The 24,226-nt window shown below is 53.5% G+C and overlaps 1 protein-coding gene across 2 annotated transcripts in view; it reads right to left on the reverse strand.

The window, feature by feature from the left end:
* Positions 1–15,052: 15,052 nt before the first annotated feature.
* The window catches only part of LOC144735086 (matrix metalloproteinase-16-like), a 41,920-nt gene continuing 32,746 nt past the window's right edge, over positions 15,053–24,226 (reverse strand). For both annotated transcript variants that reach the window (XM_078617492.1, XM_078617491.1), the window contains exon 10: positions 15,053–22,263. In XM_078617492.1, coding sequence (XP_078473618.1) covers positions 21,923–22,263 — 341 coding nt within the window. In that variant the 3' untranslated portion in view covers positions 15,053–21,922. The remainder of the gene's footprint in view (positions 22,264–24,226) is intronic.

Here is a 24,226-nt window from a genome sequence, read left to right on the forward strand (position 1 = left end):
TGCCGCAACGCGCACCGCCGCAACCCAGGAACCGGCACAGAGGGGGCGGAGAGGGAGGGGAGGGGAGGAGGGAGGAGGAGAATGGGGAGGAGGGTGGAGGGTGTGTGGGGGGAGAGGGGTGGAGGGAGGGAGGGAGCGGCGCTGTTTCACGTCTGGAGTCGAGATGCGGTGTACGCGCGTCTCCGCCGCTGGGGAGCGCCTGGCTCTGAGACGTCACCGCTGCTGAGCTCCCATCTGGAGGCCTGACCCGCCCAGCCGGTTCTGGCAGTTTCACACATCTCTTTGTGATCCATCCACCCTTGCCTTCAACGTGCGGAGATCAGAGGCGCACCTCACTACAAACTGCAGTGGGCAGTGCATCGCCTCTGCTTGCGCAGTGATGGGAACAATATCGCCAACAGTTCGATGGCAATGCGGTTCCTCTCCGTTCTGGGGAACGGCCCAGGAGTTGCCTCTCTGTGGGGAACGGGGGGCCCTGAGAACGAATGTTGACGGGCCTGGGTTGTACTCCCGTTCCCATCGAGCGGAGTGGAAACTGCGCAAAGCAGATGGAGATCTCTTGTGGATAGTCGGTCCATGAGTTAATCTCCTGCTCCACTGTTTATGGAGTAGCTCCGATTGCGTGTGGTGGCTGTTAAGGTACGAAAAAGAAGGCGGAGATATTATAGATTCACCCTGAGACCCAATGACTCACATAGAGACCCGTCAGGCTCATACAGACATCTGTATAAAGGAGGAATTATCACAGCGATCCACCACTCGGCTACTCCGGATGCAATCATCTGGCTCGAGGACGTGAATACAAAATGATAACTGTTGCTCTACAGCATCAACCACACAAAGCCAAAGGAAGACTATTGGTGCGACTCAAGTGTTGCTCTCTTACAATGTGGTAGGGATGTTTGTCCTTGCCCATGGACCAATTGGATGCGGTAGCTTCAACACCGTCTCTCAGGGCGACAGTGCCGCTCTGACAAGCCGCACGCGGACAACGTCAATCAGATATTATTGGCCAGGTATAGTTCTGTCAATCATTGGGATACATTCACATTGTGTGCACGGAAATTGCATACTGCATGAAAGCAACAAATACAAAACAAATTATAATCCAAAACCGAATCTTATCTATTACCAGCATCTAAATCAAACAATCGTTTTAAAATTCGCGTAGCGAAAACGGCAAACACCCCGAGCGAGATGTGTAGCTTCTGATAAGACGGAGGGGTCTGGCACTCTGGGGGCGATGTCGTCACGGGCAAAGGTGCGAGCCCGGCACCAAAATCTACGGGTGACCCTTCCCCTGGGTCCCCTGCGCGCCTCTGCGCTTAATTCACGATTACTCATTCACGCGCGCGCGGCTCGCGCTTGTGAATGAATCGTGGATCGAGCGTCTCCTCGCTTGGGCGGACCTGCAAGCTTGGCCTCGGCGGGAAGCCAGTTTGCTGCCTTGGCGCGGAGGGACGTGCTTCTAACCCAGCGGCCGGCCTAATTAATAATTGCACATTTAACTTCCACGTGAAACAGCATTTATCCCCGATCTGTTCCCCACACACACGAGCAAGCACTCGCCCAGCCACCACATTCGGGGCTCCTAAACATCAGCATTGGGGAGACAAAGACGTCCGGGCGTGCCGGCCTTCATAGGTGACAGCACGTCCCGCAAGAGGCTGTTCAGGCGACACGGGGGGCCTTTGTGTTCTTTGTGTGGAGGACCCGCCGCTCGGGAGGCAAATGAACTTGGATTGGGCCAAAGGGACACTCGGTGCTGCCGGGCCCACTGCGGCACCGGGCGAACGGCTTGGAAAGAGCCGGGCAGCCTCGATCCTTGGTTCGCCCGAATCGGAGCGAGCGACCTCTGTACCGAGCGCGGTATTTCCTGGCAGGTGCAGCCCGTGTGGAGTGAGTGGGTGATCAGGCCCCACGACACCCCCCCCCCCCGCCGTGACTCAGCCCCCTGCGGGCAGGAGGGTGAGAGGCGGGGAGGGCTCAGGTTTCCTCCCGCACGGATGATAAACACAACTCAGCATTAATAAAGCGAATGTAGCAGCAGGACCCTCCCGGATAAATACACACATTATGACTCCTGGAACAATTGCGTAGTGTCTCCCGATTCGCGGCGGAACTGGGCGAGTGGGTGGCACCACGATGGTGGTGATCGTGGTGATGGTGATGGTGGTGATCGTGATGATGGTGATCGTGGTGATGGTGATGGTGATCGTGGTGATCGTGATGGTGGTGATCGTGGTGATGGTGATGATGGTGATGGGGAGTGGTATTGAAGCAGTTAGCGTGCTGCGCTATGGACCCGAGCTCGATTCCCGCTCACGGCCACCAACACCAGTGATGATTATCCGAACCGGTCCTGGCCCTCCCCTAGGTTGACTCAGCCTCAAATTAGTACCTGGTGCGGTATGTAAAGATCGCCACTAGGGAGACAAAGGCGGCTGGGCGGGGTGCTGGCCACCCACCCTCTCGTGTGCCGTACCGGCATTCATAGGCACTCGCTAACAGCACTTGCCCCAACGTTCTGTCAGGCTATACGGGGGACCTTTGTCTTTTATGGTGGCGGCTCTTGCGAAATCGCGTGCCCGAGTCTCTGCTGAGCCAGGCACATCTGCAGTACACCTCACACACGTGACCTGCGCTGTACACATTTACCAATTGTGTTATGCGCACGAAGGCAATCTATCTTCAACTCGTCACGTATTTCATTTTTATCAGCTAAAAGATACACCACTATGCAACTGGTATTCGTCAAAACATTCCCCATGCTGAAGTACACACACCTCCTCACGAAAAGTCTTGAGACACAGCCAGGCTTTCTGGGTGAACGAGGCCAAGATTAATAACTAAAACCGTTTAGTGTTTCGATCGGATTGAGTGTGCGACGATTCTGCACTGCCCGTGCAGTGGGAGCTCTGGGCAGGGTCATCCCAGGTCAGGGCGTTGTGGTGGAGATGGAGGTGAGTCTCGGGCCAGCCCGGATGCTGCTGTAGTAGTAATACGAATAAGAATGCTTAATGCGGGGTCAATGATTAACGGTAATGGCTTAAAAATGTGCGACTGTGTCACAAGACAGAAGCAGCATACCTGGCAGCGCGTGCACCACGAGGAGTGGCGGCAGCTGCAGCAGCAGCAGGCTGCGACCACGCCGCTCGCCCCTGCTGCTGCTGCCGCCTGCAGGAGACGCCGCCACGCTGCCGCACCCGCCTGGTGGTGGGACGCGCCACGCCGCGCGGCGCTCGCCGATTGCTGCAGAGGTTCGCGGCTCCATACCCGGCGGCCGCCCTGGTTATCAATGCGGTGTAATAACCCTAAAACGTGGTGCTACACGCCGTCCGCTTCACTCGCAGTGGACGTTTTAGATCCCGTGACGTCGTTTGCAAGAGTCGTATGCCAGTGTGCCGGCGTCAGGGTCCAATTTTCCCACATTCGAAAAATGACGCAACGCACATTCCTCAATTGCGATCACGCAGAGCAACATCAACTCCTGCTGCGAGACGTGGCAGCGCCTCCCTTGGCGGGAGCCTAGAAGAGCGAGATCACGATGGCAACCTGGCCTCGGCGTGAGCTGCCCTTGTGGCTGGGCTGATTGCGAAACGAGGGGCCGCTCGCCATGGGGGTTTAGCGCAGCGAGAAATCGCAGCGAGCGGGGAGTGTCCGTGTTGTTTCGTCTCCAAGGCGTCGTCGGCGCGAGCAGTAGACACGTGGCACACAAGCTGAGAAACGCAGTGGGCTTCGGCAAGACGCGTCACTAGAAAGTACGAAGGGCAGACAGGGGATGGAACGCGTCCTAGAGGCCGTGCCCCCGAGATGGATCGATGACATGTTGCTCGTGTGCGGTAAGCGCGAGGTGGATCGTTACATCGAAGGGATCGTGAGCGATGGTGTCGAATTGAGTCAGGCCTTCATCCAGCAGTGGATTGGTCGTGGCTGCTGGCGATGGTGGAGATTCTAGAAGCGGGGAGGGGGAGGCTCGCGGTGCGCGCTGTTGCCCTCCCGCGGGAGCCGAGCGGAACTTCTCCCCCATGTCACCGCGGCCCGGGCGCGCTCCCAAGCCCAGCTGGGTGGCAGGTGGCGAGGAGTCTGTAGTTGGTGCCCCGGGAGGAGCTCTCGTCTCGTGTCGAGGGCGGCTTGGCCAGCAGCCAGCGGCAGCAGCAGCAGTGGCGCTCCACAGGCGACCCAAACAACGCGCCTTTCATTCCTCCCTTGAGCCAAGGTTGTGCAAAGTCGCCAACAGTCGACACATCGAGGCGTTACATAACTTGCCTTCATTTGACCACATTCTATTTTGATAAGTTGGAAAATTTTCCCTTTGGGCTCGCTCACGCCAAGCCGAACGAACCGCTCACATCGCCGTACCATTTGTCGGCCAAGGGGGATGTTTGGCCATACTTCACCACACCGGTCAGTGCGGGGTTGGTGTGGGGGTCTTACCGGTTCAGATATCACTCGCCGCTGATGTTCGCCATCGCTGGGAAACGAACTGAGGTGAGCGAGCTCCCTAGCGCCGTGAGTTAACCACTCCACCACCGCTCCCCCACATAACGACAACAAACGAAACCACCTCGAGACGTAGGGGGGCGGGGGGAGGGGGCAACCACGTGGGGCGGTGGTGGCCACGCTGCACGTGGCCTGCAACCCAAGTGCTGCGGAGGCAGCGAGGGATGGCGAATCACACAAATGCTGCATCGTCATCATCGTCCTCATCACCCAGTATCCGCACAATCGCCACCTGATGCTGCTGCCGCCGCCATGGTTTGCGTGCGGTGGAAGCGGTTCGGGGGTTGTGGCCCAGAAGCGTCAGGGCGGGAGATCGCGGCCACGAATCTTCCGCGTCTTCTTTCACGAGCAGTTTGTTTGTGACCTCTAAGCACGAGCGCGCTCCGAGAGGATGGCGCCGCAGAGAGAGACACACACAGAGCGTGGCTCTTCACGCGCCGTGGTGACGCCGTTGTCCAACTTGAGCTCTGTACTGGTCAATCCACTGCTAGATGAGGGTCTACACCATGGGGCCGGTTATTTCACCATACTTCACCAAGCTTGTTAGCGCGGGTTGCCTCATTGTGTGGGGTGGGAACGTGGGAGGGGAGCAAGCAAAACAACGCGTGGGTGCAGCAGCAGCAGAAGCAGCAACAACAACAACCCTGCGTCCGGGCGCACGTTAACATTTGTCATCGGTGCCGCCACCCGAGCAGCGGTGTGCGATGTCTGAGCTCGCCGTGTTGACCGTCACGCCACGGGGATTGCATCAAAGCGCTGCGCTTCGCGTGACAGCTGCCACTCTCTCGCTCTTTACAGTCCGTCACGTCCACTTCTCGGAGAGACAAACACCTCTTGGACAGACAGACACCTTCACACACAGGGTGAGAGAGAGAGAGATGGACGCCCTCGAAGTGATCGTCCCCAAGGCTGGCGTTGGAACGGCTGCGTAAAGTGTGCCGGTGACGGGGAGAGCGCCCAACGGCAGCAGGGTCGTGGTGGGATCACACGGACACATTCCACACTTGGTCAGTGGAGGGCACTCGAGCCAAAGAGCTTCGGGTTCTCGGAGCCAAAAACGCGGAGTGACAAAATCCTGATCGTTTAAAAAAATAAATTAACCCCAGGCAATGACGATCAATTTAAGTAAGGGTGCCAAATTCACAGTTGTTCCCAGAATAATTAGCAATGACACATTCCAACCATAATAAGGGAAAGCATTCGCCCACTTGGCACAACAATCTCATCAGACTTGTCATGGAATATGACCTGGAATCTGGGCCCATGCTCAGTAACCGCGATAAACAAACTAATCAATTAATAATGCTCAAGTAAAGGGAATTTGGAAGCCAAGCAACGTGTCAAAAATAATTTCATTTAATTCTTGAATAGACGACGCACGTGTAAATAACGAGCATGTGAATGATATCCTCCAGCACATCAGGTTGTGATTTTTGGTGACCTCCTACGCAACTAAATGTATTTTCCCATAGCCTCATACACTGCCCATTTGATCTTCAGTTTCCGGCGTTAAAATCGCACAGAGGGGACGCCCCCGCTGTGCGATTGATTCCAGATCTGAACGCCGCACAGAGACCAGCACTGAGACCCCAGAAATTGATTTCAGATCCCTAATAGAGAACAAATGGAAAATCAACACTGTTGCTTGTGGGCTTTGAGTTCAACTCCCAGTCCCGGGTTCACTCAGCCAATCATCGGTCTGCAGTAGGTTCCATGAGTAACACGCATTGTGAACTGCACCACCATCATGTGGGCAAAATGTAGCAGTGATCGTGCAATGGACACACCGGTCCCTGTTGTTTTTCTTGCGTACGGCTTCGTGAGTCCCATGTCCAGGGCTGATGGGCAAAGCACAGCCCCAGGGAGGAAGCTGAACGGACGTTGTAAATGCCTCTGCTCAAATTAAGATGATGTTCGAAATTGTTCATAATGCAGTCCAGAGTCTTTACGTACTTTTAATATGAATGAGTTTATACTTTGGAATATTTTTGACTATCAAAGGGTTTGTCTGATACTGATTAGCTATTATCCTAACTAACTATTTATATCCCTATTTAAAAGCTGGTCATCATTATTTTCTTTAATTTTATTCTCATGCCCCATGGTGTTAAGTGCAGTCTCCAACCTTTAGTATCCACGCCATCTCTCCAGCCTCTCTCTTTATGTGCTATGCAGAAGGGCTATTGCCTGAACCCCATCACCCATTATATCAGTATTTAACGCAACAGCAGCACCATCGCCAGATAATTTGCTTGCACAAGAGACCCAGCGCTCCTGTGGGATCTCTCACCTGGGGAATCACCGTCTCTTCAATGAATTATTGAATAAAAATAAACAAGCGACACGCCAGCGTGGTGTCTTGGACACAGAGAGCTGTCACCACACCAGTGCAATGGGAATTCTATTTGTGTCTCAGAGCCCAGAGCCGCGTCACACGCGTGCGTCACCGCTGGGTAAATTTGGAGCAGCGAGGGGAGAGGGAGAGCGAGGCGGCAAAGGTTACGCCGCAGCGATCGCCCGCGACTGAGCATCCCCCGGTGCCTGAGCTGTGAATTATGCAGCGATGCGCGGCGCTCCTGGGTGAACAATGAAACCAACCTCAATATACCTTCCCAGCTGATGAAGCACCTCCCCCATGCAAAGGGATTGGACCAGCTGCACGCTTCTGGCAGTAGTGTAGCAGTAATGCCACCGCCAATACTCCTACAGAATTCCATGAACATAATAAACTGTACAAGGCAAAGCACAACGCAGGACAGTAATTATTGAGAGCCAACTCTGGCCATTGCCATTGGCTATTTCGGTGGATAGTCCTGGACTCTCCCTATCCATTTCACGTTCCCCTTGCAGGTGCCATGTCTTTTAAAACAACAGCTCCTGTCCCATTTCCCAACGCGACCGCTTGTTTCTGTGTTGACCCCAAGAACGAAGGCGCTGTCACGTGTCTCTGCTGCAGCACTCTCCGGCTGGCAGGGCACGCTGCGCGACCTTCACAGCCGAGTCGCTGCACGTGGCCTGCGATCCAGCACTGGAGCTGGCGAAGGTCGGTGGATCGCACACATTTTGTGAAACTCCCTTCCCGTGGGCGTCTAGGTGTCATACCCTCGCTGGCCAGGAGAGGGCAGTACAGAAGATGTGGACCTCGCCTGACCCGTCTCTCTGTAATCAAGTGTTGCCCTCTCGCACGCGGGAGTTGTCTCCGCGTGCTCCGGTTTCCTCTCACACGCAAACACTCGTCAATTGGCCAATAACACCTTCGTATACAGAGGACCGCAGAGCTTGGGCAATTGTTGCCGCCGGCTTTTCACTGCGAGGCTGCTGTTGTCATCCCGCTCGTCGGTGGCTCCTCTTCACGCCTCCACGTGCCCCCCTCTCTACGAGGAGGAGCGCATACTGTGCGCTGCGTTTCGAGTCGACATTGTTATACTGCCACTCTCGTCCATGTGCATGCCGACAAGCGTGGCTGGGAGAACACTCCACGGACGTGTCCACGAGCAGTGCTGAGTGCCGTCACACGCATGCACATGCGACGTGACCATTTCTGACGCGTGGGCATCAATGGAATGACTCAAACGTCACCTTGGGGCCCGTGGTTTGACGCGTTGTGTTTCCACTCAAGACCAGATGGGTGGCTGCTGCTACTTGCCTGCTCCTCCTGGTATGTGCGTGGGACGTGTGCGTGGGATGTGTGTACGTGTGTGTGTCGTACGCGTGTATGTGTGTGTGGTACGTGTGTGTGTGTAGGATGTGTGTGTGTGTGTGTGGTATGTGTGTGTGATGTGTGCATGTGTGGGATGTGTGTGTATGTGGGATGTGTGTGTGTGTGTGGTATGTGTGTGTGATGTGTGTATGTGTGGGATGTGTGTGTATGTGGGATGTGTGTGTGTGTGGTACGTGTGTGTGTGGGGTGTGTGTGTGTGGTACGTGTGTGTGTGGGATGTGTGTGTGTGGTACGTGTGTGTGGGATGTGTGTGTGGGTGTGTGTGTGGTACGTGTGTGTGATGTGTGTACGTGTGTACATGTGTGTGTGTGCGTGTGTGTGTGGTACGTGTGTGTGTGGGGTGTGTGGTACGTGTGTGTGTGGGATGTGTGTGTGTGTGTGTGGTACGTGTGCGTGTGGGGGTGTGTGTGTCTGGTACGTGTGTGTGTGGGATATGTGTGTATGTGTGTGTGGGATGTGTGTGTGTGTGTGGGATGTGTGTATGTGTGTGTGTGCTGATGGAACTCTTAGGCAGTTGCTAAAGAGAGCAGCTCTCGGCTCGATGTGCACGCGGCCTCTTCATCACAGCGGCAGCAGCGGCATGGACCCCACGCTGAAGGTCCCTAGGGGCATTGGGCAGGAGACGAGCCAATTGGAGAGCACGGACGGTGCCTTCACGAGCCTCGTTCGAGCGCCATGCTTGTGTTGGTGTCTTGGGAGCTCTTCTTCTGACGTTATTCTCCTTTCAACTCGAGACCAGACACGGCACAAGTTCGCAGCGGAGAGGTGGCATCACAGCGCCACCTCTGCTCTTAGGTCGAGGAATAAGAATGCATGAAAACGTGTAAGAGCACGCACATACACACATGTGCATCTCTAATCGTGGTGAGTATTAAGTTCCTTGGGTATGCAACGCTCAGCAGTCATCGTAAAAAGGCGCATCATAGCAGCTCTGCATACACAGTATTTTTGTTAATTATAATGTAAAACTATTATTATTATTGTTGTTGTTAAGGCCTCTGATTGCTTTCACGTAAGTAAATAAAGTAAATTTAATTCGAAGAGCGCTGTGTTTGAACCCGCGTCCTCGTGGCTCGCAGCCCCGCGCGCTCCCCACTCGGCTACAGAGGGGCGGTGACGTCACGCGGGCTTCCCGCACGTGGAGCTGGGGCCCCGTTGCCATGGAGACTGCGGGGATAACGAGGCCAGACCCCGGCGTTAACTCAGTGACCCCAGCTTAGCGGCAGGACAAAAACACTCCTCAGAAACACTCTCCTCACTGCACAGAAACACTCACCTCAGAAACACTCTCCTCACTCTGCACAGAAACACACTCCTCAGAAACACTTTCCTCACTCTGCACAGAAACACTTTCGTCAGAAACACTCTCCTCACTCTGCACAGAAACACTCTCCTCAGAAACACTCTCCTCACTCTGCACAGAAACACTCTCCTCAGAAACACTCTCCTCACTCTGCACAGAAACACTCTGCACAGAAACACTCACCTTACTCTGCACAGAAACACTCTCCTCACTGCACAGAAACACTCTCATCACTCTGCACAGAAACACTCTCCTCAGACGGTTGTGGTGCAGTCGCTGTTCAGATGGCACTCACCGTTGATGTGAGACATCGCTCACCACTGATGCTGTTAGCTATGACCGGGAATCGAACTGTGGTCCTCCTACGAGGTCGTTGGTTCAATGACCTCCCGTGGGAATCGAACCGTGGTCCTCCTGCGAGGTCGTTGGTTCAATGACCTCCCGTGGGAATCGAACCGTGGTCCTCCTGCGAGGTCGTTGGTTCAATGACCTCCCGTGGGAATCGAACCGTGGTCCTCCTGCGAGGTCGTTGGTTCAATGACCTCCCGTGGGGATCGAACCGTGGTCCTCCTGCGAGGTCGTTGGTTCAATGACCTCCCGTGGGGATCGAACCGTGGTCCTCCTGCGAGGTCGTTGGTTCAATGACCTCCCGTGGGGATCGAACCGTGGTCCTCCTGCGAGGTCGTTGGTTCAATGACCTCCCGTGGGGATCGAACCGTGGTCCTCCTGCGAGGTCGTTGGTTCAATGACCTCCCGTGGGGATCGAACCGTGGTCCTCCTGCGAGGTCGTTGGTTCAATGACCTCCCGCGGGAATCGAACCGTGGTCCTCCTGCGAGGTCGTTAGTTCAATGACCTCCCGTGGGAATCGAACCGTGGTCCTCCTGCGAGGTCGTTGGTTCAATGACCTCCCGTGGGAATCGAACCGTGGTCCTCCTGCGAGGTCGTTGGTTCAATGACCTCCCGTGGGAATCGAACCGTGGTCCTCCTGCGAGGTCGTTGGTTCAATGACCTCCCGTGGGGATCGAACTGTGGTCCTCCTGCGAGGTCGTTGGTTCAATGACCTCCCGCGGGAATCGAACCGTGGTCCTCCTGCGAGGTCGTTGGTTCAATGACCTCCCGTGGGAATCGAACCGTGGTCCTCCTGCGAGGTCGTTGGTTCAATGACCTCCCGTGGGAATCGAACCGTGGTCCTCCTGCGAGGTCGTTGGTTCAATGACCTCCCGTGGGGATCGAACTGTGGTCCTCCTGCGAGGTCGTTGGTTCAATGACCTCCCGTGGGAATCGAACCGTGGTCCTCCTGCGAGGTCGTTGGTTCAATGACCTCCCGTGGGGATCGAACCGTGGTCCTCCTGCGAGGTCGTTGGTTCAATGACCTCCCGTGGGGATCGAACCGTGGTCCTCCTGCGAGGTCGTTGGTTCAATGACCTCCCGTGGGGATCGAACCGTGGTCCTCCTGCGAGGTCGTTGGTTCAATGACCTCCCGTGGGGATCGAACCGTGGTCCTCCTGCGAGGTCGTTGGTTCAATGACCTCCCGCGGGACTCGTGGGGCCACGGCGTGGCTCTCGGGGCTGGGCCGTGGCCACGTTTCGTCGCCGCTTCGCTTCCCACAGCTCCTAAGCAGTGCCTCGTGTGTCGATCTGCCCTGGGGTTACAACTCGGTGGGAAGAAAATAAATCCGTTTTAGTTCATTATTTATCTCGCATTGCTTGCACATCAAACGTTTATTCTAAACGTAATTTAAACGTCCAAACGGGTGATGGATGTGGAGAGCTGCCAAGTTTTGAATACAGTAAACCAATTTAAAATTGAAAATGTACCAGCACATCTGCCGAGATCACGTGTGGAACTAAGGTGCTCTTCTCGTTCGCAGTTCACCTCAGGAGTTTGGCTTTGTAACACAAATGACAATTGTGTTATTACTCTTTGGATGTGTTATTGTTGCCATTCGTGGGGAGAGCCTCACAGAGTCTCAGCACATTCATTCTGGAGGCTCCTGACAAGTTTTCTCGCTGCTGTGTGTGATCACAATTGGAATAATGTTAGATTTATTTTCAGCACTGGGATGTTCTTTGGCCATTGTGTTGTGGGTTTTTTTTTTTAGCTATGAGTGAGGAATCCAGAAAACCCGGAGGAAACCCATGCTGGACGAGGGGTGAAGATGCAAACTGCATGCAGAAAGATGTCCGGTTCGGGAATCAAACCCAGGCCCTTCTTTGCTGCGAGACACGAATGTTACCACTGCGTCGCAGCTCTTTAAATGAATGCATGCATTATTGCGGCTGGCAGGGGAATCGCAGAAACCGCTGTCACATCTCACGATCTGCACGCTCACGTGGATCTGGAAACTTTGCGAAGTTCCCACAATCTGCGCCGCACGGCACCTAATCGATGCCTGCTGGAGGCTCTCCTAGGAGCGCCTTCAGTCGGGTGGCCGTGCGTCTGTGCTCCCTGGCACGCAGCGCCACGCACGGCGCACGGGTTTAAATCATTACACAGCATCAACACAAGCCTCGTGTTCAGACGCCGCACGAGAAAGGTGGATGGGAACTCGAGTCGGTTTCAGGAGAGGCAGGTGAAATGTGTTCCTACGACCGACTTTATCTGATCTCGTCATACCTCGCAAAGCTCAGCAAGCTCCAGCCTGGCTAGCCATTAGATGGGAGACTGCCTGGTGTTGTTGATTTGGGCTACGAGGTGGCTGGGAAACTGAAGCACAGCGATGGATTCTTGTGGGCAGTGAGACTTGGTTTGGAAACGAAGGGAAGTGGTTATTATGTAAACTTAAACTCACTTTCGCCCCGATGAACTGGACAGGATGTATTAATCACGAAGTTATTTATTTTGTATTCCTTGAAGTCACCGTGGATTAGTGAGGCTGTCACTTGAGTTGTAGAGCGGCGCACTGCGCACTCCGCGTGGGATGATGAGTGTGGATGGCGCTGCGTGAGTCTAGAGGGGATCGAGCCCCCCACAGGAGGGGACGGAGCCCCCCACAGGAGGGGATGGATCATCATCATCATCGTCATCATTGTCATCATCATCATCATCATCGTCATCATCATCATCGTCATCATCATCATCGTCATCATCATCATCGTCATCATCATCATCGTCATCATCATCGTCGTCATCATCATCGTCATCATCGTCATCATCATCATCGTCGTCATCATCATCGTCATCATCGTCGTCATCATCATCACCATCGTCATCATCATCGTCATCATCATCATCGTCATCATCGTCGTCATCATCGTCGTCATCATCGTCGTCATCATCGTCGTCATCATCGTCGTCATCATCATCGTCATCGTTACTGGCTCGCTGCCCACAGCACTGTGGAAGCAGGGAGGGTTGGCAGATCGCACACATTTCATGAAACTCCCTTTCCGTGGGCATCGTGGTGTCACAATACCCTCGCTTGCCAGGAGAAGGCAGCACAGCAAATGTGCTCCTCACCTGTTCCATCTGCATTGGATTGAGCGTTTCCCCCTCGCTCGTGCGGGGTTTCTCCGGGTGCTCCGGTTTCCTCCCACGTATAAACACTCATTCGTTGGCCGACCATACTTCAATACATAGAGGAGCGCAGAGCTTGGGCAATTGTTGGCGTTGGCTCACCGCGTGGCTGCCTTCTTCCTCGTCTGTGGTTCCTGCTCGCGCCTCTGAGCTATCTTCTCTCTACGAGATCGAGCGAATACTTGGCGGCGCATTACGAATTGAAATCATTCGTATTGCTTCACTCAAAACCTTCCGATTGCAGGCGCTCCAAGTGAGCACGCCACGCCTCCTCTGGGTACGCGTCACGGACACTCCACACAGCAGCAGCCTGGGCGGCTAATTGAGTTCTGTGACTGATGCTAATTTTAACTGCGTTCCCAATGGGCTGCGATACACAAATGATTCCTTCCATCTGGGATTGGAGTCGCTGATTCTCGAACGGAGGGTGGGCTGCCAGGAGACGGCATTCCACGTTCTCATGACGAGGCCGAGCACAACCTTAATTAAATACAACAGTCACGGCCACTTCTACCCCAGACAAACTCACCAGGCGGTGCTCACCTCCCCACCCTAGGGGCTGATTGTGATGATGCTGCTGCTGATGATAATGGTTACAATTAGAATGCAGCGTCCTGCATACACATGCAGAGAGTGTGACCACTGCATGTGATGGATTGCAGCAATTGGCTGTGATTACACACAGGGACACGCGCGTGTGTGCGCGTACACCTCGCTGGAGACGCGCACACGCGCGCGCATTGGGAGCGGTGGCGCAATGGTTAGCGCACTGAGCTGCGTACTCGGCGACCTGCGTTCGAATCCCGCACAGATTTGTCACAAATCTGGCTGCCGCCTGATGATGCTGGTTGCAATTCCTGGGGAAACGTTGTACTCAGATTGTAAATGTTGTGGATTTGCACTCCAACACACCGGTTAGTGCTGTACTAATTAGCTGTGTCGGTGGTGGCGGGTTTAACGACACATTTATATTGACGCGATCTAACCCCCAAAAAACCTGTATTATGGACATAGTGTGCGTGCTATGAAGGACCATTTCCCAAAACGCCGCCCATTGTGCATGTCGTCTTGAAGACGGCCGCGTGGAGTCGTTGCTTTAATTCAGAGGCGGCGCGCCTGGTGAGGTTTGGGTTTTATTTAAACTTGGCCTGGGATCACAGGGACCCGCCCCCCCTGTGTGCCGGCTTTAAACACCCGCTGCTGGTTAGCGCAAGTGTCAAGGTCAAGGGGCCGATATGTGATGCATGTTTCGTGTTATTACTTGGCGAGACGGAAGAGACGAGTGACTAATGTATCATTCAGAATGCCGTGCCACGCCACTCGGTGACGTTTAAGAAAGGAAACAATTATGGTTTATATTTCCACCTAAAAGGATAATTGGGCAGCTAAAAACGACAGATTCTGCTTCTTGTCTCCTTCCAATTGAAGCCACAACAGCGCGACTTCCCATTCGACTCTTGCGCACGATGGTAGCGGCAGCGACATGTCGAGGTGCTGATGCCGATGGCCACGACGAGAACGGGGATCTCGTCCTGTCGATCGGGTTCTGGCCACGGACAGGTCCTTCTTGCGGACTTTAGCGCTTCTGATCGCATCTCGCCAGGACGACGGCATCAGTTGTGTTGAAGGTGACACGAGAAGGGCCTCCCGTCTCTCTTTACATCTCTCGTGCATGCATTGTGCGACTCCTCGTTTAAACGGTAGCACCGTGTTGCAATCACTCACGGGATCCACTGTTCATTATTACTCCCAAGGCCGCTGCTGCTGCTGCCGCTGCTGCTGCTGCTACTGCTGCTGCTGCTACGTGGAAGATTCTCAAATGGCTTGTGTTGTCAAGGCCGAGCGGCAGCTCCCCTCTCCCCGAGACGGCGAGTGTGCGTCTCACCGCAACGCGTCGCTCTCAAGCAATCAATCACCCAACCAACCCAACGCAGTCGTTGGCTGCGCACGTTGAATGTTGTACCGGGTCATCGCGTGTTGAACATTGAGCGGGGGTTTACATCGCTATAGCAACGTACGTGGCAGAGTTTAATTTCATAAAATAGAAAAAAAACAACAAGACATATGTACAGACGTAAGATTCAAATCACACGATGCCGTTCCACGTGTGCATTTGTAAACAAGACTGCACATGCTCGTCTCGAGTTACGCACACTCCGACTGCGATGCGAAGAGGAGAGGGAGCACGACTCGAGTCGCTGCGGCCGCCGTCGGCCACTGAGACGCGGCCGCCGCAGACGACACCACGAGGACGGCGTCCCGGGGCGGGGACGGGGAGCAGGGCAGGGACAGAGAGGTGATGGTGATGATGATGATGATAATATTATGCTTATAACTACCGTCATCATTCCGCATTCATCCGAGCAAAAGGTTATTTCCTTACCGAACAGGGTTACGCCGTATTATTGAACAAATGAATACAGATATATCTGTCACTGCTTCCACTAAATATATCACTAAATATGATTAACTGTTAGCGACGTTTTGCTTGTGATGTTGCTGGGGGGACGCGTTCCACGTGTGCGTGCGTTCCCTGGCACCACACCTCCTCCTCTCTGCTTCGCCTCAACCACAGGAACCAGAGCTCGTGTTGGCTGCCGCGTTGGGAAATCGTGAACACATTCGTGATGATGTCCTCGGTGTTGATCTCACGTTAATGTGCTGTATAGGTACAGCATACACATCATTATCCGTTAGCGAATATGAACATAATCGTATTCATCCGTGGTGAACATAACTCGTATTCGGGATCATTAGTCAGACCACGTGTATGATCAATTCGGTTGTGTTGCAATGAGTGCCAAGTTACAACAATAAAGATCCCCCGCATCGCCTTAACAGGCTGCATGAAAGAGCGAGTGCTGTTAGCGAGCACCTATGAAGTCGGACACGGTACACGAGGGGGTGGGTGGCCAGCACCACGACCAGCCGCCTTTGTCTCCCGAGTGGCGATGTTGACACACCGCACCAAGTTACAACAAACCCACCACATGTCAGCCCCGACGTCCGCTGCTGCTGCTGCTGCTGCTGATGTTGCTGCTGCTGCTGTGAGCGCTCGTGTGAGATGCGAACTGAAATGTTCCATTGGTGCCAGCTGGAGACCACGAGGAGAATACATCGTCGGTGTTGGCGTGGTGCTAACAACAATGCCTTCGATCAACACACGCGGCTGCCGCGCCTGCACGAGCGGGACGTGTGCCTGTACACACTCTCGCGAGATCTAATCGCGGGATGAGCTCTCACGCCGAGCTAATTGCCGGCTCGCAGATGCAATGCGCGGGAATACATTCGGGCAGTCCAGAGTGTAAGGTCCTCAACTCTTAGCAGAGTGAATTAAGGAGATACATTCATACTAAAGGTTATGAATGTACTGACCGCCTCTCGCACATTGTAGGCTTCGCAACGTCATTGCGTAAAAGAGGTGCGAATGAAAACCAAACACCGTACCGCTGTCCAATTACCATGTAATGGTCGTTAGTTGTTGTTGTTGTTTAAGACAGCATTGCACGGTTTGCGCTGTGCTCTGTAAATGCGAGTCCAGTGATGGTCCATTAGAGCCGAGACGAGCGAGCTAATCGAGGTCACCACTCTGTGCGCACCGCCGCTGAGTGACCCGGGGCCGGCAGCCCCGGGCTGGGCCACAGCCCGGGGCTGGGCCACAGCCCCAACGCCGGCGTCTCCCCTCGGGCACGAGGCGCGCCACTCGGCAGGCACCATCGGCGTCGTCGGCGTGGAGACGATAACCACCTCGATTAGCGGACAATACTGCCTCCTTCACAGATCTGTCCTTCCAGATAAACACATACGAGTACATTTGACACATCCCATCAGCCCCCACGGCCTTCTGGGAGTGCATCGTTTCAGCAGCATTGGCTCGACGCAAGTAAAAGCCGTGGACCGGTTTCGGCATTCGCTGTCTGACCAGCAGATGTGGCCTCGCGAGAACCGATGCTGGTGAACTGCCAGATGCGGTGATAGACAAGACCCCCTCTCGCTAGGATTTGTAAAGAACACGCAGCACAATCATTCTCCACATCATTCAACTCGTCGTGGAGAAGGAAGTGGAGAATAAAGTGATTGAATGAAGTAGAGAATTAAGTGGAGAATTGCGCGATCGGCCACAACACTGAGAGACCAGTTCCACAATTGCGTCTCGATGCGTGGCCCCACCGGATGAGTTTGAGCGTGAACTGAAACGTCGTCGTGGACAGACGCTGCGGAATCTCAGACGCGGCTCGAAAAGAGCAACTGAGTCTCAAAACAAGGGACGTCACACCACAACCACGGAATAAACACGCTACAAAAGTGCCTCGTCCCTAATTGATACAGCATTGATACACGATTGATTTATTGCATGCTCTTGTTCTTGTCCGTATTTCCCACGTGTGATTTACATTTTTGGCTTCAAATGAGACACGAGGAGGAAGACTGACGACACGTTGGGTCTGGATCACACGGGGATGTCGCCCGAGCCTTTGGCCAATATTCACGCCTCTGGCTTCGTCAGAACGAAGGCAAATTGGTTCTGTCGAGGATTCGATGATCACTGACAACGGCGTGACCCTGCGCTTCTGGGGCGAACGAGGAAGCTGGCCTTGCCCTCGCTTGAGCACGTGACTCGGGATGAGCGCGCATCGCGAAACCCGAGCACGTCGGAAAAGGACGACCATGGAAGTGAAATGGCCCAAATCCGACTCCCCACGCCGACCGTTGCAAATCCGTACACGGTCAAGGCTGACGAATGCCCCTCGTTAAGGGACACCGTGTCGTGAAGGATCCCCATAGCGAGTGACGCCAAGTGCGCGTGGCATCAGAGGACTGAGGCTCTTCAATCAGCCGATGTCACTCGGCGGGCGGAGGTGCAGATGGAAACTTAAATCGGCCCAATCAGGCGCACTGTGGGCGCCTCGCGGTGCTCACCACAGGGGACGCTCTAAACGACAACAAGAACAACAACAGCAACAATAAGAGCCGCTTGAAGATGGCGTGAGGAAATCCCAATTCTCGTGACATTTCCATCGAACTGAGACCGGAATGGCTCTCGGGATGGAAGCGAGGGGCCGCGAGTTCTCGCCACCGGCGTCTGCAGGGCGCCGGTTGGCAGCCGCGGCGCTCGGGACCCCTCGCTCGGTGGCTGCGTCCCCACGAGGGGCCGACACCTGCGATGGACGCAGCACTATGGGCTGCGGTTGGTAACTTAGAAACAAACTGAGGTACAAACTGTATTTAATACGCTCCAAAGAAACAAAAGTTGATATATCAAAAGAAAAAATAAATGTTACACACTTTAATCATTCCAAAAATATTTTAAAAATAGTTTTAAAAGTCCATTCAATGCAAATTAAAGAAAATTCGCAAACTAAAAGTGGTGACAATTTAAAAATAGGTTGTAAACTTCGTATGTATTAATGATTAACACGAATGAACTACAAATCATAAGAATACTGTACTTTTGAAACAAATTAATAGTGCAAATTTAAAACAACTCAATTAACTGGAATCAATTCCAGACGAATAGCTGGAAGACATCTGCTAAAACACATAAACCGCTGCCTCTCTGTCTACAATACAGTCTGTGCACGTGGTCTATAGAGTGCTAGACCTACGTCATGCTCTGGGGTTAGCCGATTGTAAGTCAACATTAACGACTGCCCCTCGTTCCCCTGGTTCACTCGTTGGGAAGAGTGTGCTCTCTGTACAGCTTCCATTCCTTTACTTCACCGCGCAAGAGGCCACCGACAACAGCTGTCATTGCCCCCATCGCCAGTCTGTCTATGGGATGAGCCCTGTTGAGATTCGGCAGATGAATAACCCCATTGTGACGTCAGTATCGCGGCCTTAGTGAACGTGCCAAGTCCCTCGTGTGACGTCCGAGCTCTTGCCTCGTGCGGTCGACGCGGCGCGACACGGTGGCGTGGTGGTGGCGTGGTGGCGTGGTGGTGGCGTGGTGGTGGCGTGGTGGCGTGGTGGCGTGGTGGTAGCGTGGTGGTGGCGTGGTGGTGGCGTGGTGGCGTGGTGGTGGCGTGGTGGTGGCGTGGTGGTGGCGTGGTGGCGTGGTGGTGGCGTGGTGGTGGCGTGGTGGTGGCGTGGTGGTGTGGTGGTGGCGTGGCGGCGTGGTGGTGGTGTGGTGGTGGCGTGGTGGTGTGGTGGTGGCGTGGCGGCGTGGTGGTGGCGTGGTGGTGGCGTGGTGGTGTGGTGGTGGCGTGGCGGCGTGGTGGTGGCGTGGTGGTGGTGGCGTGGTGGTGGTGGCGTGGTGGTGGCGTGGTGGTGGTGGCGTGGTGGTGGGGCGTCTCTGCACGAGCCAGGGAAGCCACCCGGGAGCCGCCGGGGTGTTCTCTCTCTCTTCATCTCACGGCGCCACGCGAGGGGCGAGCTGAGCGATACAAAACGTGTCCCTCGGATCCCAGATGTCACGAAACCCAGGGAATTCCACCAACAATTCCGTTCTATTCCAAACCACGTTACGTTGAAATGAAGGTCAAAACATAACGCGCGCGCTCGCTTTCCTATCGCTCTCGCAGATGTATTCCATGTTTGGTCTAGAGATTCGCACCACTATTGAGTCCATCACATTCACACCGCCCCAGATTAAAGAGAGGCGCGTGTGTCACGGGTAATCCACTCGTGGGCGCAGACGGTGACCATTGGCCAAGCTGCGGACAGTCGAGTTTGGTGAAGCCATCCGCACGGGCGTGCACGGCGTGGAACCCTTCGCTCTCCATCTCACGTCGCGAGTCTTACGCCTATAATACGCCGTCAAGTAAAGCTGAGAATTAACTCTGCTGCGTGCTTTAGAAAAAACTCCGGTGAAAGCGCCGATCACAGCCGCGACACAAGTCGCGGCTGTCGACCTGCTTGAGACGCGTGCTACGCAGGCCACGGCGCGTCTCGCTGACTCTGCACGCGGCCATCCTTGGCGATGAACTTAACTGCAACGTTCTAAACCCCCTCGCTATTTCATTGTTTGCATAAAAAGCATTAAAATGTTAAAACCGATTCCTGAATTATTTTGATCGCAATTCAGCCGTCACTGCTTAATACTTTTTTTTCTCTTCTTTTTGTAAATAAGTTGGTACGCGCGGCTTCAAGGCCGTCGTCACCATCACCGCTCGGTTGGCTCCAGGTCACCGTGATGTGGCACGGGGCACGCGCAGTTTAAAACGACAGGAGCCGTCACCGCACTCATTTCTACGAACTTTGTTCTCACACCGTAAAGTGGAAACCCTCCGTCGTTTAGTTTTTCTCAAATAATTTCTGAAACTCGTGTTTGTCACAAAACGATTCGCTCCTTCGCTAAATAACCTGTGATTTGATACTGTCCTCAAGCTCCCACTGGCAGATAAAATAAATAAAATGATTCAATAAAAAAAACTTCATGCACAAAAGAGCATTACTCTGTACAGTGATATCCCATGGCAGCCTGGACCCCGCCATGAAAACATTGAATTTCCAAAGCTGAATCAAGGTGCCCTCGTACCCATTCGAGGAGGGAGGAGACACGTTGACCTACTGTGGCTCGGGCTCCTTCGCCGCCCATCCCATCGCGCATCGCCCCTCTCCTAGCGCAGGGCCTGCGTGGGTCGCTTATGGCCACACACATCACTCGTCGTCCGCTTGCGTGCATGCGGAGAGAGGAACTCGCCAACGCACACTGCAGAACCAGCGTGGTGAGTTATGGGAGACCTTCATCCAGCAGCGGATTGGCAAGGGGCTGTACAGCACTTTTGTGTTATTATTTGAACGAGCTGCTGTTACAGAGCAATGCCATTCGGCCCTTGTTGTTGTCGTTGCTGTTGTTGTTGACTACGGCATGGCCCTGTCACGTATCACTATGCCTACATTGTGTTGGTGGTAGTGAAGACATTGGCCACTTAATGTTATCAACAGAGCGCCGATAAAACCTTTGCTTTGTTCAAAATGGCAATCTCGGGGTCGTGTTCGTTTGGCATCGCTCAGGGGCTCCTTTGCGTTCTGCGCTCGTTTCCGTGTCAACGGCCTCTCACCCGGCGCGTTCACTGCCGTTCACCTTCCCGGCAGGTTCATCGGTAGTCAAGTGTCCGTTAGCCTGAAGGTGGATGACGATGAACCATTTACTGCAAGTGGATATTCTAGATTGTGTCTGGTTTTCGCTGCGTGGCAGCGTGATTCTGTGTGTCTCGCATTACTGACATCGCGTGTGATCGCCGGTGGTTTACGCAGGTCTCAATATTGTCACGTTTATACAAATTTGTTAAACATCACCACAAAACGTGGAATCATAAGAGGGGACAATGTAAAAAATTGTAATAAAAATGAAATAGAGAACTTATTCAAGTAAATAAACATAAAATGTTTGAAACAGTTGGTCAAATAAACTTCCTACATCGCAAAATGTGAATTATATATATAAAATAACAATGATTAATATGCTATGCCTGGACATGTAACTGTAGTAAATTTAAGAAAATATAACTTTGTCGATTTTTGACGTGATAATTGCCGAGCCAAGTGCAGAAAATGAACACTGGGACCGCTGGGCCGGATCGGGACTCAACTACTCCCCATGCAAGTCACCGCCACTCCGGGTCCCCCAAATGTTGACAAACCGCACTGACGCACAGCCCAACGTGTGACTGCTCGATGGAACTTAACAAGTCTTCCGGAAGCTTGTATCTTACACATTTCGTTTCACGAGGAAAAGAAACAAATGAGTCAGATTTTTTTCCAAGTTCTAAACAGAATGCTAACTAACGGTGGGCACAGGAGCCGTCCTACAAAGTTGTGCAAAATATGGGGAACCCCGTGGAGCTCTGCAAAGCGACATTCTCCATGGCGCACACGGACTCCCTCGCGACACTCGACGGCGAGCCGGCGCTACGAGGCGGCGGGGCTGGCGCGTCACACCCACTCGGTCATGGAGTGCTTGTAGTGAGCCACGTGGCTCTGCACGCCTTTCTGCTTGAGCTGCAGCAGCGTGCAGGCCAGAGCCAGCACGCAGATGACGAAGATGCAGGGGATGACGATCGCGATCACGTTGATCGTGCTCGTGGACTCGTCCATCGTGCCCACAATGTCCACGTCGGCGTTGGAGTGGGGCATGCCCCCGGGACGCAGGCGGTGGGTCGTGCCGTCGCAGCCCAGCCAGTCCCTCAGGATGGACTTGGGGTAGCCGGGCTCCACCGCCAGACGGTGGTTGTTGAATTTCCAGTAGTCCTTGCCCTTGTAGAAGTACGTGTAGGCTACGGGTATACAAGACACACGCGACGTGTCAGAACGTGACCACGGAAGTTGTTCAGCATCATGTTGCATGAACATTATTATTCAGATTTTTTACTCAGGAAAGCCTCACCGGGTCTCAACACCATTTTTTAGGAGGGTCCTTCCACCTTTCCAAGATATCGAACTTGGCCTTTCTCTAATTATTCTTATTAATGTTCTTGTTATGTACCCTGTTACTATCCATACTACATTAATGTCACTCATCTTGTGCCTATCATTAATTGCCCTGCTTTCACACCCATACAGGAAAACACACCTGTATCAGTAACACCGCAGTATTCTAATCTTATTTTTCAATGCACAAAACACAAATATAAGCAAAACAAAGACACAAGTACAAACATAATACACACAGCGCATGCGTACAGTTCCTTATGCTCCACACATAATTACCCTGAGAGCCAAGGCCGCCATCCATCAGCTCAACACAAGAAGTACACATTGGTCTAAGTGCAGCGGAGATGGAATATAGATTCTGAGACATTTATAGATTGCACGTTTAATGGCCAAGTCACGTGACAAATCCAATCCGAGATAATGCCACCTCCACGATGGATGGAATCCCTGGCATGTAAAAAGAAGTCTGGCCCCGTGCTTGGTTTGACGTGCGTTTAATAACGAGTGCATGACAAGAGATTGCACGGGAAAAAAGCACAAATCCGGTTATTCATTCATTCGTTATTACATTTGTAACGCGTATGAATTGAACTTAAAAGGAAAATCAGAGGAGCGGGAAACTTTATTTGAGAGAAAGTCTAAATATTCTAACAAAAGATCGACTCTGACGCTGATGTTGGGCGCAGCGATAGAGGAGGAGGAGGAGGAGGGAGTTAATTCTAGACGAGCGGAGTTGTGACAGAGTAAGCGACGTTCACTGCATCTGGTTCGGGGGACGGGGCTGGGTAAGGAGGAGGAGGGTGGGGGAGGAGTCACTCGGGGCAGATCGCAGGTTGCGAGGTGGAATATTCTGATGAGGCTCAATTGGCCGGTGGACCCCGAGCATTGAGCCAGAGCGTTGACCCAGAGTATGGCCCATAGCGTTGACCCAGAGTATGGCCCATAGTGTTGACCCAGAGCGTTGACTCAGAGCATGGCCCATAGCGTTGACCCAGAGTATGGCCCATAGTGTTGACCCAGAGCGTTGACTCAGAGCATGGCCCATAGCGTTGACCCAGAGTATGGCCCATATCATTGACTCAAAGCATGGCCCATAGCGTTGACTCAGAGTATGGCCCATAGTGTTGACCCAGAGCATGGCCCATAGCGTTGACCCATAGCGTTGACCCAGAGCATGGTCCATAGCGTTGACCCAGAGCATGGCCCATAGCGTTGACCCAGAGCATGGCCCATAGCGTTGACCCAGAGCATGGCCCATAGCGTTGACCCAGAGTATGACCCATAGTGTTGACTCAGAACGTGACCCAGAGCGTTGACCCAGAGCGAGCCCTGCGCTTTGTAACAGAGGCCGGCGAGTCTGTGCAGGATGCGTTGTTGAACGGGAAGCCGGAGAGAGAGATTTGAGAAGCTCTCTGGTCGTGCCGAGTGTCGGGCACTGTGCGGGAGGACGCGATTTTGGAGCCACTTGAGATTTTGAGATAAATATGATTACGCTTCTTTGGGAACATTATCAGCTTGCTCTTCTGAACATATACAACAACTGGCACCTGCATGAAGTTTAATCTGTGAGCGAGTTCAACCAGAACCCGCGTCATTATAATGCACGTTAATAGGAGTGGAGTTACACTCCCCACGTGTGTTTGGAACAGCGTGGACAGAGTCGGAGTGCGGCCTGCTGGAAGGCTCCATTCCGTTGTTGTATGGTTCATACGGTAACCAGTAATGAATTAGACAACACGGTGGCCTACTGTTGCGAATGATGTTAGGGGATCTTTAATGTACACTGTGAGTGAAGTAGGCGGTGAG

Source organism: Lampetra planeri, chromosome 54, assembly GCF_965212315.1.
Source record: "Lampetra planeri chromosome 54, kcLamPlan1.2.h2, whole genome shotgun sequence".
Taxonomy (NCBI): Eukaryota; Metazoa; Chordata; class Hyperoartia; order Petromyzontiformes; family Petromyzontidae; genus Lampetra; species Lampetra planeri.